The following is a 19,624-nucleotide window of genomic DNA, read 5'->3' on the forward strand; positions in this document are numbered from 1 at the left end:
CAATAGTCACCAAAATTTCCGGATACAAATCTGTTGGACTATTGTGTCTGGAGTATTTTGGAAAGCAAGGTTGGCACTAAAAAATACCAAAGTGTCGGTCACCTCTAGCAATCGCTTCGCCGGGAATGGGCCAACAACATTCGGGCAGCGTGTCATGGTTTCATTGGCCGTTTGAAGGCCATAATTCGTGCCAAAGGTGACCAATTCGAACAATTCTTAACTTTTTTTTAGCTCATCCTGTATATTTTCAACCGATTTCTGGTTAACTGTGGTCCAACTGACCAATATCAGGCCAAATGACCTGAATTTTGGCACATCCGACCGAGTTAAGTCTAGAAGCAATTTATCAAATTTTGTAAAAATCGGTTGAGATTAAGCTTTAGCTCCCATATATGTGTTTGCTCTGATTTAGTGTTTAAGTGCCTAACATTCGTAATCATGGGTACTAGATATCATATACATTCAAATGGCTAATATTAACCGAAATGGACTAAATTTTGACACTGCCGACCGAATTAATTAAAGAAGCATCAAGTTTGGTAACACTGGGTTCAGATATAGCTATAGCTCTCATATATATGTTTCATCCGATTTGGGGCTTTAGGTCCCTCACAAGCGTCATATGCACTTCAAAAGAATAATATTTGGTACCAGATATGAGATACAGAAATACCTATGGCAAATTTTATGGAGATCGGATCAGATTTAGATATAGCCTACAAATAAGTACTTCAACTTTTTTGAAAATCGATTCAAATACAGCTCTATAGCTCTCATATATATTATTCATCCGATTTGAGGTTTGTTGTCCCTCACATGTGTGCACTCCACAACAGTGAACCTTACCAGATATCAGATACAGCTCAGAAAAAAAGTGGCTAAAATGTTGTAAAGATCGGTTCAGATTTGGATATAGCTCCCATATATATCTTTATCCGATATCAGGTTTAATGTGCACCAAATGGCTAATATCAGCCCAAATGAACTGAATCTTGGCACTTCCGATTTTTGCAACAATCGGTTCAGTTATTTAGATATATTTATCCGATTTGACGATTTTTATATAGCTTTGATACACATATTCATCCGATTTTTATTGTCCACCATATTTGTAATGTCTGCCAAAATTGGATAGATTTTTCATATTCAACCATTTTTTTCCATTTGGTGAAACTCGGTCCGGTATATTTATTACTCCAGTAAATATTTTTATACCCTACAACACTATGTGTTGGGAGTATTATAAGTTTGATTGGGCCAAAAATTATGTAACACCTCGAAATATTGGTCCCCGACATAGGACACTATGTATGGATCATCCTATCTCGCCGAGCTGAGTCGATCTAGCTATGTATGTCCGTCCGTCCGTCTGTCCATGTTAATTTGTAATCACTGTACAGGTTGCAATTATAGCCCGATCCTCATGAAATTGAAAATGGAGGTGGGATTATGGTCAGAATAGAACCCTATTGTTTTTGGAGATGATTGCACAATATTCAGGGGTTAAAATGGACCAAAAACAGAAAAATTTCATATTGCAGTTGCTCTATAAGCCACAATTTTGAATCAATCGACGTGGAAATTTACATGGGCAGTCATCGGACAATATTTAGCGGATAAAATAGACCCCAACTTTTATGTAAGGAAATAAGAAAATTTCCACTAAACCGCGAATATTTTTAATCCCAGACATATCACAAATACATTAAAAGGTCACTTCTGACCATTAAAGTGATGTAGATAGCCAAGAAATCGGATATATAGCAAAATAGGTACGTAAAAGATTAGATCTTATTTTTTCTGCTTTTAAGTCAAGAACGGCTGGGCCGATTTTCGCAATTCTCATCAATTCGGAATGGTCTCTTGCTAGAAACGGATAAATTCTAGGAAATTCGCGGAAAAATAAAGCAATAAAAATTTAATATATTTTGTTCCATTTTTTTTCAATTGTTGTCATATTTTTTATCGCATGCGATTTTTTCAATTTGACTTCCAATTTTGAATTGTGAATTTTTTAAATTTTTAAACTCCGCAACACTACGTTTTGAGGGTATTATATGCATGTCGCAATAATCGTCCGATCCTTATGATATTTTGTATGGCGGTAGGGTTAGGGTCAAATTAAAGGGCATTATTTTTTGACATTATTTCAAAAACGAAATCTTCCAAAATGGTTTTGGACATAAGGGGACTTCGAACTAATTGCAGTGTTGTAGGGTATCACATGGTCGGCCCCGCACGACTATAGCCTTTACTTACTTGTTGAATATTATTCTTATCGAGGTCATATCAAACCTCCATCAAATTTGTTGAAAATCGGACCAGAGTTGGATATAGTTCCCAAATTGTGACTAATCTAAAGCCATGATAAAGCTATTCAAATAAAATTCATAGTTTGTACGATCTACTTCACTTAAGTACCCAATATAATTTTTTTTGTTACGGGACCTCTAATAAATACGCATAGTGATGTACGGTGTCAAATATTCCACCCCACCCGACTTTTGAACTTTCCTTACTGGTTATCATTGTTTTAGTGAAGACATCAAGATGTGTTTTGGGTTGTGCTGTACACAATATATTTAATTATCCGTTATCAATATTTAGCAGTTATATCAAAAGTGGGAACAATTTTGAACTTTTTAAGATGGAAATTAGGAAGACGACAATCATGATATAAAATACGTGGCATAGTTTGAATTTTATCGGGGATAATTTCTGTTGAAAACTAGCTATATCGGACAATGTATTCGTATAGCATCCACATAACGTACCTCCGATTATTCTCATTTAAGCCACATTTTCTATCTGAATTCTTTGAAATTAGGTATTTGGCATTGAATTATTTGTCAAATATTCTCTATGTGTCTATGTTTCAAACCCTTCGCTATTCTCTTGTTTAAATATGACCATTTTTATATCTGAAATATTTAATACCTCTTTGGCTACGTGCTTGTAGATGAAAAGCTTTTAGCACTCGGAATCAATTTTACAGACCACAATTGATTTCCTTATCATAGATAATATGTGATCACATGTCCCACAAGTGAAACTTAAAACTACTCCTTTCAATGAATTCCTCCAAGGTTATTTTTGAGGCACATGCACTTTATTCTCTTTTGCCTGGCAATCAGAAGAACATGTGTTCCATATCTGACAAGAACATCATCACATTTTCAAAGGTAATGGACTTCATAGCATATCCAATGAAAATTTCAAAATATCGAAAAAGAAATGACATGTACCCTCAATCACCTAATAGAGTAGGTAAAATAACACAGCAATTTAATCAAGCCTCAGGATAATATAATTCCTGGCAATACATTGCTTTAGATGGTATTAGAAAACCCAAACCAATTACATATGTTTTTCGAATTAAAAACATTAATTTCGACAGCGGCTTAAACCATCTCCATTGCCTGGCACAAATAACATAATGTTTTTATTTATTTCATAGCAACACCCACACACGTACACATACATATGCAGCAATTCCACAAATCCGATTCATTCACATGTCTGGTAATGGCATGCTTTGTATTTTTCACAAACACATAACATCCATATTAAATCAAGACAATGTGTACACACATATCTGCACATACATATATGTGTGTGTGTTTACTAGGATTTAACCTAATGTACGTTTTAAAGTATTTGACATTTGATTGATTGCAGTTGACAAACATGAATTGAGAAAAAGAAAACGAAACAGAATAAAAATATCCTCCGACTACAATTGAAAATAAACATCCAGACCATATCCTTCGTCCTGAAAACTAATTCACAACGACAAAATGGATTTCATTTTATCATGCTGAGGACTTCAATTGGAGAATTCCAAATGCTTTTATACCTTCTCATTCATTGTTTTCGTTTTTTTCTTCTATTTACAGGTATTCGGCTCGCCCAGCACACCAATATTGGAAAATCCCGAACATCAAACGCGTTGGTATTTCAAATATTTTTTGGGCAAATGTAAGTAAATCAATTTCCAAATTTGTCAATAGATATTTCTGAATGCTTCTTTGGAAACCATATCCCAAATAACATCTCACATTAAAGAGTACTTATTGGTTAAGACGTCCTATTCATCAATGAGTGGGATATGGGACAATAGATATATGAGCATTCGGACAGCCTACATACGTACACGTGGTCATTTAGTAGAATGACCATTATTTTAGATATTGTTAAAAAGGCTGTCATATGGATTATTTTTTGTATCCGCTTTTAATTTAATTGTTGTGCAATTCATGTGGAAAGCTCTTTTCATGTAACCACAAACGGAAAATGACAAGTGTTGGGATATGGCAAAAAAATCCGAAGCATTGTTTCCTACTGCCGTGGACAGTGGCATAAGGTAGTCTATAAACTTATAATGCAACTTAAAAAACGATTATTGGAAAACAGCAATAGATTTCGAAAGTTGACCTAAAAATGGAAAACTGTGTATAGGTGTCTTTCCAATTTTTGTACCCACCACCTGGAAAAGGAGTGTATTTTAACTTTGTCATTCCGTTTGCAATATCCTTAAATATTCGTCGTAGACATAAAGTATATATGTATTCATAATCAGCATAAAATTCCAAATTCGATTTAACGATATCTGTTTGTCTGTCTGTCCGTCTGTCTGTTGAAATCACGATATAGCCCACATTGTTTAGGATATTTGGTTGACGTTTCTAGGATGGTTGGTATTGAAAATCAGATATATCTGTCCACTTGTTGGTATAGCCTTCATATAACAGTACCTTTCGATATTCGGCATTTTGATGATTTTCGCCACATTTTTTCACGGATTTGTCTAAAAATTGGTATTTGTAGATCATAAAAGGTTCTAGCTCCGGTGGCGAAACATTGTATATATAGGTCCACGTTTTTGTATAGCCCCCACATACCTCTGGATATTCGGTATTTGTATGATTTTTGGAACATTTTTGCACGAATTTGTCTAAAAATTGGTATTTGTAGTTCATAATGGGTTCTAGCTCCCGTGGTAGAACATTGAATATCTAGGTCCACATTTTCCACACATATAACGCTACCCATTAAATTTCCGTATTTTCATAATCCTAGAAGAATTTTTAGATGACAATCCTTGAAGCATAAAATTGTCTATAGAGGTTCCCGTTTTGGGAACAACACAAGAACTATTTTGATCGAAACTTTTAAACTAAAAGTGAGTCACCAAATTGGTCAAAAATCGGCTTGTTCAAATGGTTCACGCGCTAAGTCAAATTTTGGCATACTTTCCCGAACATTTCAGCCGGTATCTCACGGAAATGTACTTCAATGTTGTCTTCCAGTGCGTCAATTGAGGTGGGTTCGTCTGTATGGAAATGAGCTTCAACATAGCCCCACAAAGACTGGTCTAAAGGCTTAAATCGAAGGATTTTCACTCCAAAATAGACAATTCTGCTTATTAACGTCACGATGAGCCAATAATGAATTTCGTCGCAGAACACAATTTTTCAACCAAATTAAAAAAAATGCATTTACCAAAAAGTTCCGTGTTCCGGTAAGACATTCGCTTTCAATATCTCCACCAGTTATATTTGAAAGTGCTTCTCACCTACATCCTCCTGTAAATTTGTTAAGTTTTAGAAACAGAAACCGGCCCGCGACGGAGCAGTATGTGATATAAGTTTTTTTTTTTTTTTTTTTTTTTGAGAAATTTAGTCACAATATCCGCTTCTATTGGGTCGACTAAACCAATTATAAAGTCAAAGAAGCACGTGATGAACTTTTTTTAACAGAGAGCACATTTTGATAATAAAATCCAATGATTCATTTGTAAGACGATTTATGATTAAATTATAGATCAAGCTAAAAATGTTTGACAGTGAGTCAAAACACGAAACGTGCGTGAGCTGTTTAACGCTGTGTTGCCAAAAAGATAATAACTAAAAAATTATCCTTCCTATGGAATATAGCAAAAAAGTGGTCCTACACGACCCATTCCCACTGGTCCTATATCCTATTTTTCTGCCCAAAACTATTTCACACCCCCATATGGAAACGCTTGAAACCATATCAAATTTCAGGATTTCTTCTCTATCCTCTCACTTATTCTCAATTTCGAGATTCCAGCTCCGCACATTCGCTCAATACCAAATTTAGTAATATTTAGTACTTTAGTACACCTTCCCAAACCAACCCCCTGGAATCTAGGTATCCAGATACCAGTAGAGACTTAAATATTAAATTTTTAGGATTCTAGCCCTATCCCTTTTACCCAATACCAAATTTAATATCATTTAGTATTTTTCGTAAAAATATCGTACGTATTTCCCAAACCACCGCCAAATCTACAGCACAGATACCAAGAGTGACCCTAAATCAAATTTCAGAATGCAGCTCTGCAATTTACCACAAAGAATCCACTCCAACCAAAAAATATTACCATTTTGTACAAATATAGTACACATAACCATAGTCAGCTCCTTCTGCCAATCACAGACACCAACGGTGACATATATATCAAACTTAATCCTTCATCCAATACCTAATCTAGTACTATTCTTACTCATTTCCAAAACCACTTCCATATCTGAATTTCAGATACCAATGTAGACCTCAAAATCACATTTAAGTATTCCAGTCCTATCCCTTCACCTAATGCCAAATTTAGTACTATTTAGTACGTAGATATATAGAAAGCATTTCCGAGCCCCCGTCAAATCTCAAGCACAGATACCAACAGTTACCTTAATATCAAATTACAGAATTTCACCTTCTAAAATCCTTTGGTACATCTATTCTGCAGTGCCTCAGTGACCCTCATATCAAATTTCAGAATTCTAGCTCATTGCGCTTGCCCAATACAAAGCGTTCAATTTTTTAATTATTTAAGTTATTTTCGTATACTTTTACTACGAATTTCCAAAAACTCTGCCCATGCACAAGACTCACCTCAATTTTTCCGAACAATGACAGAAGTAAGCCTGCACAATTTGGCAAAAGTACTAAAAACATAGTTGTAACTAATAAAGCCTTTAAATAATTTCACCAAATGTTGTCAAAACCAATTCTATTGAAATAATGCTCCCGAATTCATTATCCTCCAGCATATAAGACGCAATTTGCGAGCATTAACGATTTTAGTTGGCCGCCCCTTCAAATTCATTTTGGTAATTTTCGTTTTTGAAATATTGCAAAACATAGCTGCAAAAATTTTAACTTTGATTTTTGACCTGTGGTATTTGTCCCACAATAAGGGTATTCAAAACAATTTCCATTTTACCCCCTAAAAATAATTCAATGCTTATTCAATATTCTTGATTTCTCCGCTGTCCTAAACTTTAACCTCATGCCAAATTCCGTATCGGTAGGATTTTAATTGTGACCTATAAAGCAACCGCAAAACCAGGAAAATTTTCATTTTTTTTCAATTTTTTCGTCCAATCGAATCCCTAAATATACGTCTTCAAAAACAGTAGATTTCAATTCCAATATCCTTTTTTGCCCAGAGGCCATTCCGAATTGGTGAGAATTGTAAAATAGAAATGTCCAGCGGTTCTTGAATTAAAAGCGAGATAAATAACATATTTTTTACATATAAGTTGTACCTACTATGTTATATATCCCATATTTTGACTGTCAGCCTCACGGTCAGAAGTGGTTTTTTGTATCTTGTGATTTCGCCGGGATAAAAAATATTCTTGGTGTAGTAGAAATGTTCGTATTTTTTACGTAAAAGTTATAGTTTATTTTACCGTCCAACTATTTTTTGATGACCATCCAAATTGGTAGGTTTCTGTCCTGCTCAAAACTATAGCCCAATACATTATTCTGTGTCTGAATGGTCTATAATTGCAACCTACGGAGCAGTTACAAAATCGGGAACATTTTCTTTTTTTGGTCAATTACAACCCCTAAATATTTTGCGATCATCTCCAAAAGCAAAAGGCTTCTATTCTGACAATTACCCCACCTACATGCAAAATGACGTGAGAATCGGGAAAAATGGCGACTTGTAGTGTGAATACAAAATCACATGGACCGACGGACGGAAACACATAGCTAGAACGACTTAGCTCGGCGGGATATGAAGATTCATATATAACATCCTATGGGCAGAACTAATATTTCGAGATGTTACATAATTTTTGACTCAATCAAATTCATAGTACCCCGAACACATTAAGCTGTATGGTATAAATTCCTAAGAAGGAAATTCCTTCACTTTAACAAAATCTTATGTTTTCTGTCGTAACCATTGTTGTTAATTGTTATTTTTTACAATGTGTTCATATTTTTGCATATCTCCATACATCAAAAACTTAGACGTAATCGACTATTCTTCACTTTCTTGTTGATTTCCCCAAAATCTCTATTTAGTCTTAAATTGTATATCATTTCATGAAAAAAGTGAACAACACAAATGCTTTAACACCTCAACACATTGAATATTTGCTCCGAACACGTTCTACCAAAAGAATTTTTCAAATTTCGTTGCATTGAATCATTTCACACAGCAAAAGATTTCTTTATACTGCCGAGTATTTCCACACTTTCTTCTGCTGCAAAATTGTCTTACATCTGTGTCTGGTCTGTTTCTTTTCATTTGTTTTATATTTTTTGTCTCTCTCTCTCCCTGCAGTACATCAAAACTATGTTGGCATCGATGCTGAGAAAAGTCCATACTTTTTATCGGTTGTTTCACAGGACTCTGGCAATCAAGGAGCTCCCATGTACCGAGCCATACTATTTCGCAAACAGGTAAGTGGTTGAAGAATTTAAGGTAATGAAAGAATATCACCAGCAGCAGAAGGTACATCGCAGCGTCTGCTTGAAAAGAAAATTATTTGATACAACTGGCACGTAGCTGGCGAATGAAAAAGAGAAACAAATTCATTTGGCACATATCAAAACTTTTGTGAATGCTTTCAAAATATTTGTACTGGAATATGTCGAATGTTGAGAGAGCTGAAGGAATTTCTAAATGGTTAATATGACTTGAAGACATGGTTGAGAAAACAAAAGAAAAGGAAAATAGTTCAGGGAAAATATAACAACAGCACCATTCAATAGTATACACTTATTTGAAGATCTTCCCATTGGCATAAGGAAAAATTATTGCATGGAAGTAAATATCTCTGATAATTTAATAGTAACTAGCAAGGACCCTTAACTTTGATGGCAGAAAAAAACTTTTCAATTTTTATACCCTCCACCTTGGAAAGGAGGGTATATTAACTTTGTTATTCCGTTTGTAACATCCTTAAATATTCGTCTTAGACCCCATAAAGTATATATATATTCATAATCAGCATAAAATTCTAAGTCGATTTAACGATGTACGTCTGTCTGTCTGTCCGTCTGTCTGCCCACATTATTTGACGTAGAGTGCCAAAATTTGGCAGACCAATTTGCATTGTGTCTAGGATGGTTGGTATTGAAAATGAGATATATCGGTCCACGTTCTGGTATAGTCCCCATTTAACGGTACCTCCCGATATTCGGTATTTTGATAATGCCACATTTTTTCAAGGATTTGTCTGAAAATTGGTATTTGTAGGTCAAAACGGGTCCCTGAGCGTGTGGCAAAACATTGCATGTCTAGGTCCACGTTGTTGTATAGCCACCATATATAGGTACCTCCCGATATTCGGTATTTTAGTTTTTTTTTGCCACATTTTTTCACGGATTTGTCTAAAAATTGGTATTTGTGGGTCATAGCTCCGGTGGCGAAACATTGCATGCATGGGTCCATGATTTGATATAGCCCCCATATAACGGTACCTCCCGATATTCGGCATTTTAATGGTTTTCGCCACATTTCTTCTAATGTTTCTTTTACCCTAAGGTGGAGGGTATTAAAAGTTTGGCCCGGCCGAACTTAATGTTTATACCCTACAACACTATGTGTTGGGGGTATTATAAGTTTCATTGGGCCAATAATTATGTAACACCTCGAAATATTGATTTCCCATATAGGAAAGTATATATGGATCTTCCTATCTCGCCGAGTTGAGTCGATCTAGCTATGTATGTCCGTCCGTCTGTCCGTCTGTCCATGTTAATTTGTAATCACTCTACAGGTCGCAATTATGGCCCGATCCTGACGAAATTTAAAATGGAGGTGGAGCTAGGGTCAGAATAGAACCCTATTTCTTTTGGAGATGATTGCATAATATTTAGGGGTCATAATGGACAAAAAACTGAAAAAATGTCGGATTTTGCAGTAGCTATAAAGGTCGCAATCATAGACCAATCGACGCGGAACTTCGCATGTAGCTAGAGTTTAGAGCCTACCAATTTAGGTGGTCATCGGATAATATTTAGCGGGTAAAATAGACCCTATATTTTGTGTTGAAAAAATTCAAAATTTTTCATTAAACCGCGAATATTTTAAATCCCAGCGAAATCACAAAGCCATGACAAGGTTACTTCTGATCTTAACATTGATGTTAAATCCAATAAATCGGATATATAGCAAAATATGTGCGATATATATGTCTATCAAAGAAGATATGCTTGAAAGATCTATTATATGTCGAGAACGGCTGAACTGATTTCGACAGTTCTCATTAATTCAGAATGGCCTCTTGGCAGGAAAGAAACAACGCCTAAAAAATCGCATAAAAATATCTCTATAAAGATGAAAATATTGATTTTGTAATATTTTCTCATATTTTTTTCAATTTTGTCATATTTTTGGCATATTTTCATTTTGAATTAAACATTTGGTAATATTTCTAGCTAACAAAACTAAGTAGTTAGGATATCAGGATATCATATACAGATCGCATTTATGGGCCGAACCTTACGAAATTTTGCATGGAGATAAGATGAGGGTCAGAATAGAACCCTATTCTTTTTGGAGATGATCGCCATATATTTAGGGGTTGAAATGGACCAAAAAACTGAAAAATTGTCAGTAGGTCGTAATTATCGCCCGATCTTTAGGCACATTTGAATTGGGGTTACCGGACATTGCAAAAGCCAAGCAGTTTTGGAAAGACGCACTTCTGTCTAAATCGCACAGGAAAGACGCACTTCTGACTATTTCGTTAACGCTGATTTAGTTGAAGAATATAGTCAAATGTCTGTATCTCATATAGAAGCGTTTCAGTCTAAAAACAAAAAATAAATGTTAATCATTTGCCACTTCTGAGAGATTATAGGTCTTTGGGAAATATTGGTTCCAGATCTAAGAAGATCATTTACGTGCAACATCTACCAATAAATTGGAAATAAGCAAACTAGTTTAAGTTGCTATTATTCGAAAATTAGAGAACGAAACCTGATGGTTTTCTTTTATTATTTGTCATAATATCTTGTGGAATTCTTTCGAGTATCTCGCCTATATAAACTGTATCGTTTATTATAGTGTTGTAGGGTATTCAACGGTCGGCCCCGCTCGACTGTAGCCTTTGCTTACTTGTTTTTTTTTTACTTGTTCAACTCTACATTCTTAGGCGGTTTTTCTAGAGGAATCTTAAGACTTCTTTCAATTCGTAAGGAATACAACTTGAATTTCTGTAACTGTCTGTTCCCGCATTTAACTCAAATGGTGAGTAAAATCGACTACTCGAAAAAATTCGTATTTCATTTAAATGGATCTTTGTAAAAAAATTGTTCGACATCGAATGTCACCAACTTTTGAGCTGTCGAGTGGTATGACAGACAAAAATGTGAGTTTTCAATCAACATGTTCATAAAATATGTAAAAACTTTCCGATTCAGAGGACGGCGGGCTTATCTTAGCAGTTGGAACACGCCCCATATATCCCCCATCTACACAGAACAGTCAGATTCATTTTAAAATTCTAGCTCTATTTTTGTTATCCTTAAGATATAAATGTGCAAAAACCAAAAGCTGAAAGAGTGAATCCTATATTAAGTTCTGACTTTTATTAATCGATCAGTAAAAATCTTGTACCTTTCAGTAAGTTTCTAAAATCTTGTCGTATTTCTACATAAAAATGGCTAACCTGCAAAACTTCGATCGATCAAAATTAACGTTGTACAATTTAGTACTTACCCTTACAGTAGGGTATGAAGTCTCAAAAATCCCCCCCACAAATCACCCACATCAATCAATATCGGTTGATTAATAACAATGTTATACCATTTTGTACCTTAAAGTGTGGTATAGGAACAATCCTGCCGGTCATTACTGTTTCATTCAGCTGCATTTTAAATGTTATGCTGTTACCGATTAACCAATTACGGTGTTGTACCATTCTGTACATTTCAGTACTTTAGGCACCTCTTAGGTTCAAAAGTCTTAAAATTCCGCCGTATTTCATTCCTTATGAAAAGTTTTTAAAAGATCTCTATAAACAATCCAAAAAAATTGTGTACCTGTAAGTACTTTTTGTTCCTTTAACGAAATTCCACAAATCCCGGCCCATATTGCCCATTTTCATATTAAATTTCAAAATACATGTTTTTGCAGATCGACAGAAATTTTGTACCATTGTGTATCTTTTAGTACTTGCCGAATTGATTACCGAAAATAAGCCCGATAAATGCCATTCTGTACAATCAATGCCATCTTGCACAATCCTTAAAGTATAAGATTCCGAAAATCTCACCTTCTCACACCTTTATAAAGAAAGAGTGAAGCTCATGGAAATATGTAAAATTTCAAAGGTCTTCCTTATATTGACCGCTCAATGACAATGTTGTAAAATTTCGGAACTTTTCGAACCAGTCGAAGTCTTAAGTACGGATATCGAAGTATCCGGTCTCGAGTATAACTGAAATCAAACCCAGTTAAAAAGTATTCGTCGGTTTTGCGACAGATGTATATCCTTAGCCAATGCATGCTTGTTTATATTAATGACAATCGTGCAGGAAACTGCAAACTTGTGAGGTTGAATGTAATTTCTGTTGCAATTAGAGAATTCGAGGTAGCAACACACTTCCCCGTAATAATTGAGGATACATTAAATTGTTGTGTAGTTTTTTACATTTAGCCAAATACCATTGCAAAGGCGTTGTGGGTCAATGCTTCTTAATAAAATCATATCCCAATCTGAAACGATATCACAATAATTTGACAAAATTTAATTGTACACCAAATTCCGTCACACTTTCCATATTTAATCGAAATTGGAGGTACATACCTAACGTGACCATACGTCCCGCTTTGAGGTTATCTGTCCCGCTGTCCCCAGCGAGAGCAAAAATGTCCCGCTCTCGAAAATACTGGATATTGATATTGATGAAAAATACATGAGTTATTTTTTTCCCCGTGAACATATAATTTATTTGCATAGTTTTTTTTTTAAGCAACACTAACATTAAAATAAACTCGAAAGATTTTGTAATGCTAATGCTGGAGTTAATGTCGACGTCGTCGACGGCGTCAAATGCCAAAAAAAAATTGAATCGTTTGAAATTTTATGAGAGCAGTTAATCTTAACGCCGTAAGAAATTCGACGCCGAAAAAGTTCAATCTGTTTCAACTTTTTCGGCGTCGTCGACGGCGTTGACATTAACTCCAGCATAACAAGGGAAATCACCAAATTAAAAATGCTTATAAAAACAGAAAAAGATTCTGTCACTCTGTCAGTACCCTAAGCATAGACGCTCTAAATTGTTCTGGTATCTTTTCATCGCGGAGTCGGAGAAGGCGAGCAAAGTCAAACAATTTATTTTCAATGTTAGTGATTGTAACATTACAATAATGCCTAAACGCAAGTGTACTTTTAACATTTCTTTGCAAAATAAGTATCCATTTATAAAACAAAGAAGTGGTGAATCAGACGTTATGTGTGAAAAATGTCGTACTGATTTTAGTGTTGGATATGGTGGTGCCAGTGATATTGAGAAGCATTTAAAATCGGAAAAACACAAGCTTTCTGATCAAGCTGCCGCTTCAAGCTCGTCAATGCTTTCTTTTTTTAAAAGAACAAATTTGGCGACTTCCAAAGACTTGGATATAGCTGCAGCGGAAGGTGCGTGGGCGTACCACACAGTGCAAGAAAACCACAGTTTTCGTTCGAATGACTGTGCTTCAAATCTAATACAAACATGCTATAGTTGTCAATGTGCTGGCACCTATGGCGATGGACGAATTGAAAGAACACCTTCAAGAAGCCCACTGCATATCTTTATTAACCGATGCTTCCAATCGTGGCTCAACAAAATTATTCCCTGTTTTAGTTCGCTATTTTGTACCATACGAAGGCGTGAGAGTCAGGATTTTAGAGTTTCAAAAGCAGCCAGGTGAATCATCTGATATAATTGTGGATTATTTGAAAGAAGTATTATCTTGCAATGATTTGAATAAGAAAATTGTGGCATTTTTTGCAGACAATACAAACTGCAATTTCGGAGGAAAGAATAGAAAAGGGATAAATAATGTTTACGCGAAATTGAACCTATCCGTCGGAAGGCAGCTCATTGGGATTGGGTGTGGAGCCCATATAATTCATAATGCTATCAAAACAGCCGCAGATTGTCTCCCTGTTGACTTCGAATGCATCATTGTGAAAATTTATTCATTCTTCTACATCTACAGCATTCGGGTAGAAGTTCTGAAAGAGTTCTGTGATTCCACCGACACAGAGTATCAGAAACTGTTGGGCTACAGTAAAACAAGGTGGCTTGCTTTAATGCCGGCGCTTGAGAGAATTTTAAAAATGTTTCAGCCTTTGAAAACCTATTTTCTGATCATAGATAAATGCCCTACTATTTTAAAAACGTTTTTCGAAAATCCCAGCTCTGAATTGTGGTTATATTTTTTGCACGCACAGACAGCGATTTTTCATCAAGCCGTGTTGAAAATCGAGGGACAAAACGTGTCCGCAATAGAGTCTGCGAATGAAATTAGTCGTCTCCGAGATAACTTAGAACTTAAAGAGAATTCGATTTTCCTTCCTAATTCCGTCCGCAATCTACTGGTAAAATTACAAAAAACTGACGTTGCTGTTGATGAGCAGAATGTGAAAACTGCGGCAGCGGATTTTTATAAGACAAGTAAAGAATACTTGGAACAGTGGTGCCAGTTCAATGCACAACTAGCAGTATTTGAATGGTCAAATTTGAGAAAAGTCCCTACTTGGGAAGACGTACAGAATGTGACGGATTTGCTGATCACACAAAGATTTCTTAGCAGTAGCCAAGATACGGAGGTGTTCGATGAGTTTTCGCTTATTTCCAGTTACGTCACAGTTGAAAAAATCAAAAGCTGGAGCGATGAGAATGTTGCTACAGAAGACCGTTGGGAGGAGCTGTTTAAACACTTCCGTGCTAATAATCTCAACTGCACAAACTTTCGCACAATTATTGAATATGTTTTATGTATGCCTGGAAGTAACGCACCTGTCGAAAGAGTTTTTTCCCTAATGAATAAAATATGGACAAGTGAAAAAACGCAGTTAAGTGTGACAGTTTTAAAAGCTATTTTAATTACTAAGACTAAAATCAACAAACAATGTAATCAGCTCCATTCCTACTTGAAAACTAGACCCGATATTTTAAAAATAATTTGGTCTGCTGACAAATATAAAACAAATACTTAGACATAAGATTAATTTCATAAATTAGATTTATACGTATTCTCTCCGTTTTTGAATAAAATTTGTTTTTAAATGCATAATTTTTTTTTTTATAAAATTCCGCAGGCGTCCCGCTCTGACGAAAAATATAAATGGTCACATTATACATACCGTGTTTGGCGTATCAAATATGTGAAGTCGGCCGAGAATACATATGGGAGCTATATCCAAATTTTAATCGATTTCTAATTAAATTGACAAATTTATTATTTTAACCAAATTCAGCCACACATTCTGAATTTCATTGGAATCGGACATACAAATCGTGTTTGGTACATAACATAAATAAGATCGGCCGAAAAATATATATCGGAGATATATCCAAACTTCAACCGATTTAAATATAATTTGGCAATTTCTTTTTGGTACTCGCCTCTCTGCCCAAATTTCATTGGAGTCGGACTTATATATCGCGTTGGGTGCGATATATGTGAAATCGGACGAAAATATGTATGGGAGCTGTATTCAAATCTGAACCTATTTAAATATTTAATTTGACAAATTTATATTTTGTACCAAATTTAGTCACTCATGCCGAATTTCATTGGAATCGGACATACGTATCGTGTTTGGTGGATCAAATAAACGAAATCGGTCGAAAATATACATGGGAGCTATATCCAAATCTGAACCGATTTTAATATAATTTGGCAAATATATTTTCTGATCCAATTTCGTCACTCATTCCAAATTTGAAGACTGTATCTCTATTCGATCAGTAGATATGTGCATATCAAATCTAAATTTTTGGAAGGTACCTCCTTCTGATCCTATATCTCCAGTTCCAAGTGGAATTTCAAATGCCAAAGTTGAAGAGAAGCAGATGCTTATTCTGCATTTTATAAGAGTTTTAATTATTCAAAAATCACCATTCACCATTTGATTGATAGAGTTGACCGATATTGTCAATTTTCGTACCTGACCTAGCGCTGACAAAATTGTTGGTTTGCAAAGTTTTGCCAAATCCCGAAAAATCAGTCCTTGTCTGAACCAAAAGTGACCCTCACACAAAATTCCAAAAATATTTTTTTATCGATAGCTTAATTTCAAATGTGTACAAATTTATACATTTGGGTATTTTTCACACCATTAAAAAACAACGTCCAATACTGCCTCCTTTTTATACCCTACACCACACTGTGGTCAGGGTATTACGCTTTGCACATTTGTTTGTAACATAGCATTATGCAAGATTTAGTTCCCGCAGATTGCTTAGTTAAAGTTTTAATCAGTTTTTTAACTTTTGGAACATTTTGTCACCAAGAAGTATGCACTTTCATAAAAAGGCGTATTTCAATCATACATTAACCTCTTTCAAAATTTCATAAATCTAGTTCTTCTTGATAGCACAATAACATTGTATCCCTTAGGGTAGCCAAAGTAAATGTATAGAATTTTGGCTTTTTATTACATTTAAGTATTGAATACTATTAGGCATTTATTACTTTTTATTATTAGGTGCTCCATACACAATGCTGTTCATAATTGACCCTTCACAACAGAGGAGACCCGATGCTAAATCAAACCATCGCATTTACTACATTAGTAATACTTTTTTAAACCAAAAAGTACGATTTTGGAACACAAATTAAGAAAATTCATTTTCTCTTAAATTTCAATATTTCCGATTTAAGAGTACAATACCTAGCAATGATCACCTACATTCAAAATATCAATATTCCATCTATATTAAAAGAGAGATTACAAATACAGATTTGAGTACTTTTTAGTACCCTTTTAGCACGAATCTCCAAAAACACAAACTTAACTAACGTAAATTGAATTTCATTCTGTAGTTTCATCATCATCAAATCCTTAACTTTAATGTCGTACACCCACAATTTTAAAACAAAAACGGCCTATTTTCTCTCGAGCTATTTTCGCAGCAAAAGTTCAGTATCCTGTTTATGTTCGACAAGTTTGCCAGCGTATATGAATGTATTTTGTTTTAATCATTGCGAAAAACCAACATTATTGTTTATGTTCAACTTTGTGGTGAACCCCAAAATAAATGTTATTCTGTGATGTGGGATGTTAATTTTACAAAAGACAGGCACATGTCACGACTATTATGCGATTGTGATCCGCCAACGATGTTACTACGCATTTGCCAAAGAAAAATCCACCCACTAAAGTACAATTCCCCTATGTCAAGCCTTTTGGTCTTTGATTATTGTTTCGCGTTTTGCTATTTTTCCACTCTACATCTTGAAAATGACATTTGCCGAATGTTGTTGAGATGAACGACATATTGTCGTATTGTTTTTGCCTATAAAGTTCTATGAACTTTCGTATGAAAACATTCAAATGGAAAATTAAGAATGACTGAAGAATTTTGTACGTATGAGTGTCATTTTAGAAAGAATAGCAGAGTAAAGAACGGGAATATTTTCCAAGACATCGACTCAAATCAACAAAGGGATTTTTAAACGGAACAATTGTTTTCATTGTTGAGATGGTGGAGAAGCAGTGATATATCAAAAAAAAAAAAAAAATTAAAGGGCGAAATAACAATAATTTTAGGTTTAAAAGCCACAATCCATGGTAGAATTACAAGGTAACCCTTTCAGGCCAGCTGTAGTCAACTTGATATGTCAAACAAGTTGTTGTAATTCGAATTCGCCGTAGAAATACATAACAGAAATTCAAACATCATAGAGGAAAAAATAAACACAAAAATATAAAAATTAAATTTTGTGATATAATTCAAATAAAAAAAAAAAAAACAGAATATGAGGTGCTGTGCTGTTTGCAAAAGAAAGGATAGTGAACGACAAGCAACATTTTTCAATGTACCCAAGGAAGAGACGAAGAGGTTGAAGTGGAGTGCGATTTGTGGGATCACTTTAAACCCAAACGCCAAATTTGGGCCCTTTGTGGGAGAGGTACTAGAAGAAGTAGTCCAATCTTGTCCATTCTCCCACCCAATCTTGGGGTAATGCAAATATTACGATTTGCAAAGTTTGAAGAAAATCCAACAATCCGTTATCTTTATATGTGGTAAATTATTTTCAATGAAAATGTTGACCTTTTGTGGGGGAGGTACCAGGAGGAGTGGACCGATATTGCCCATCTCCGAACTCGATCTAAGTTTGACAAAAATACTACGATGTACCAAGTTAGGACCGAATCGGATACTCCCTTCGAGAGTTATCGTGCGCACCAGCCAGCCAGACAGATGGACGGACGGACATCGCTAGATCGACTCCAAATGTCCTGAAACGGATTTGGTTCAAAGAGACCTAGGGTCTAAAACCGTTATTTCGGCTAGGCACGTTTTGACCGTATCAAATGATATATACCCTCTTTAGCCATATGGCTGAGGGTATAAAAACATTAAGTTCGGCCGGGCCGAGCTTTGAATACCCTCCACCATTACCTAAGAAAACATTTTTATACAAAAGTATCTGGATTCAAACATGTTCCACTTTAAACTACAAATACGACTGAGATCGGTAGGAGAATGCAGTTAAAGATTTCAAATACCAATAAAGTGTGTGGAACCGTTACATTGGAGTCATACCAATTCATGAACCTATATAGACATATTTATACTAAGTGGATTTCTATCTACTGCAAGTTTTAAATACCAAATTTGAAACAATTCCGTGGGTAAATGTGACTAAGATCATTAAAATACAGTGGGGACCTTTATATTGTACACAATTCCGATAGATCCACCGTAGTTACACACAGGTTTAAATTCACAAGTTCCACGCATATATGTACATTTATTATTTACTCACTTTTAATGGCAAAGCATCAACCCTAATTCTAATACAAAAGGATAACTTGGAATCTTTACACATTTCTTAAAAACCTATATCTAATGCTACAAGGAGAATTATTTATTTTATTAAGAGAATACAAAATAAGTGATAACGTAACATATATTTTGTATTTTCGCACTGGATTCTGTGCTGTTAAAAATGTCGTGAGGGAGGAACCGGAAGGAGTGCGACGACATTGCCCATCTCCGCATTATGTTTGTTAATAATATTGCGATGCACTATGTTTGGATGATCATCCATTCTACAGCTATCGTACGCACCAGCAAGACAGACGGACGGGTCGGCTCCAAATGTCCTGAAACGGATTTCGTC

The 19,624-nt window shown here is 35.1% G+C and overlaps 1 protein-coding gene across 1 annotated transcript in view; it reads left to right on the forward strand.

Moving 5' to 3' along the window:
- Window positions 1-19,624, forward strand: part of LOC101891493 (GTPase-activating Rap/Ran-GAP domain-like protein 3) — a 295,890-nt gene that overhangs the window by 210,280 nt on the left and 65,986 nt on the right. Inside the window, exons 5-6 of the mRNA XM_059120865.1 lie at window positions 3,897-3,978; window positions 8,606-8,724. Coding sequence (XP_058976848.1) covers window positions 3,897-3,978; window positions 8,606-8,724 — 201 coding nt within the window. The remainder of the gene's footprint in view (window positions 1-3,896; window positions 3,979-8,605; window positions 8,725-19,624) is intronic.

Source organism: Musca domestica, unplaced genomic scaffold (genome assembly GCF_030504385.1).
Source record: "Musca domestica strain aabys unplaced genomic scaffold, Musca_domestica.polishedcontigs.V.1.1 18, whole genome shotgun sequence".
Taxonomy (NCBI): Eukaryota; Metazoa; Arthropoda; class Insecta; order Diptera; family Muscidae; genus Musca; species Musca domestica.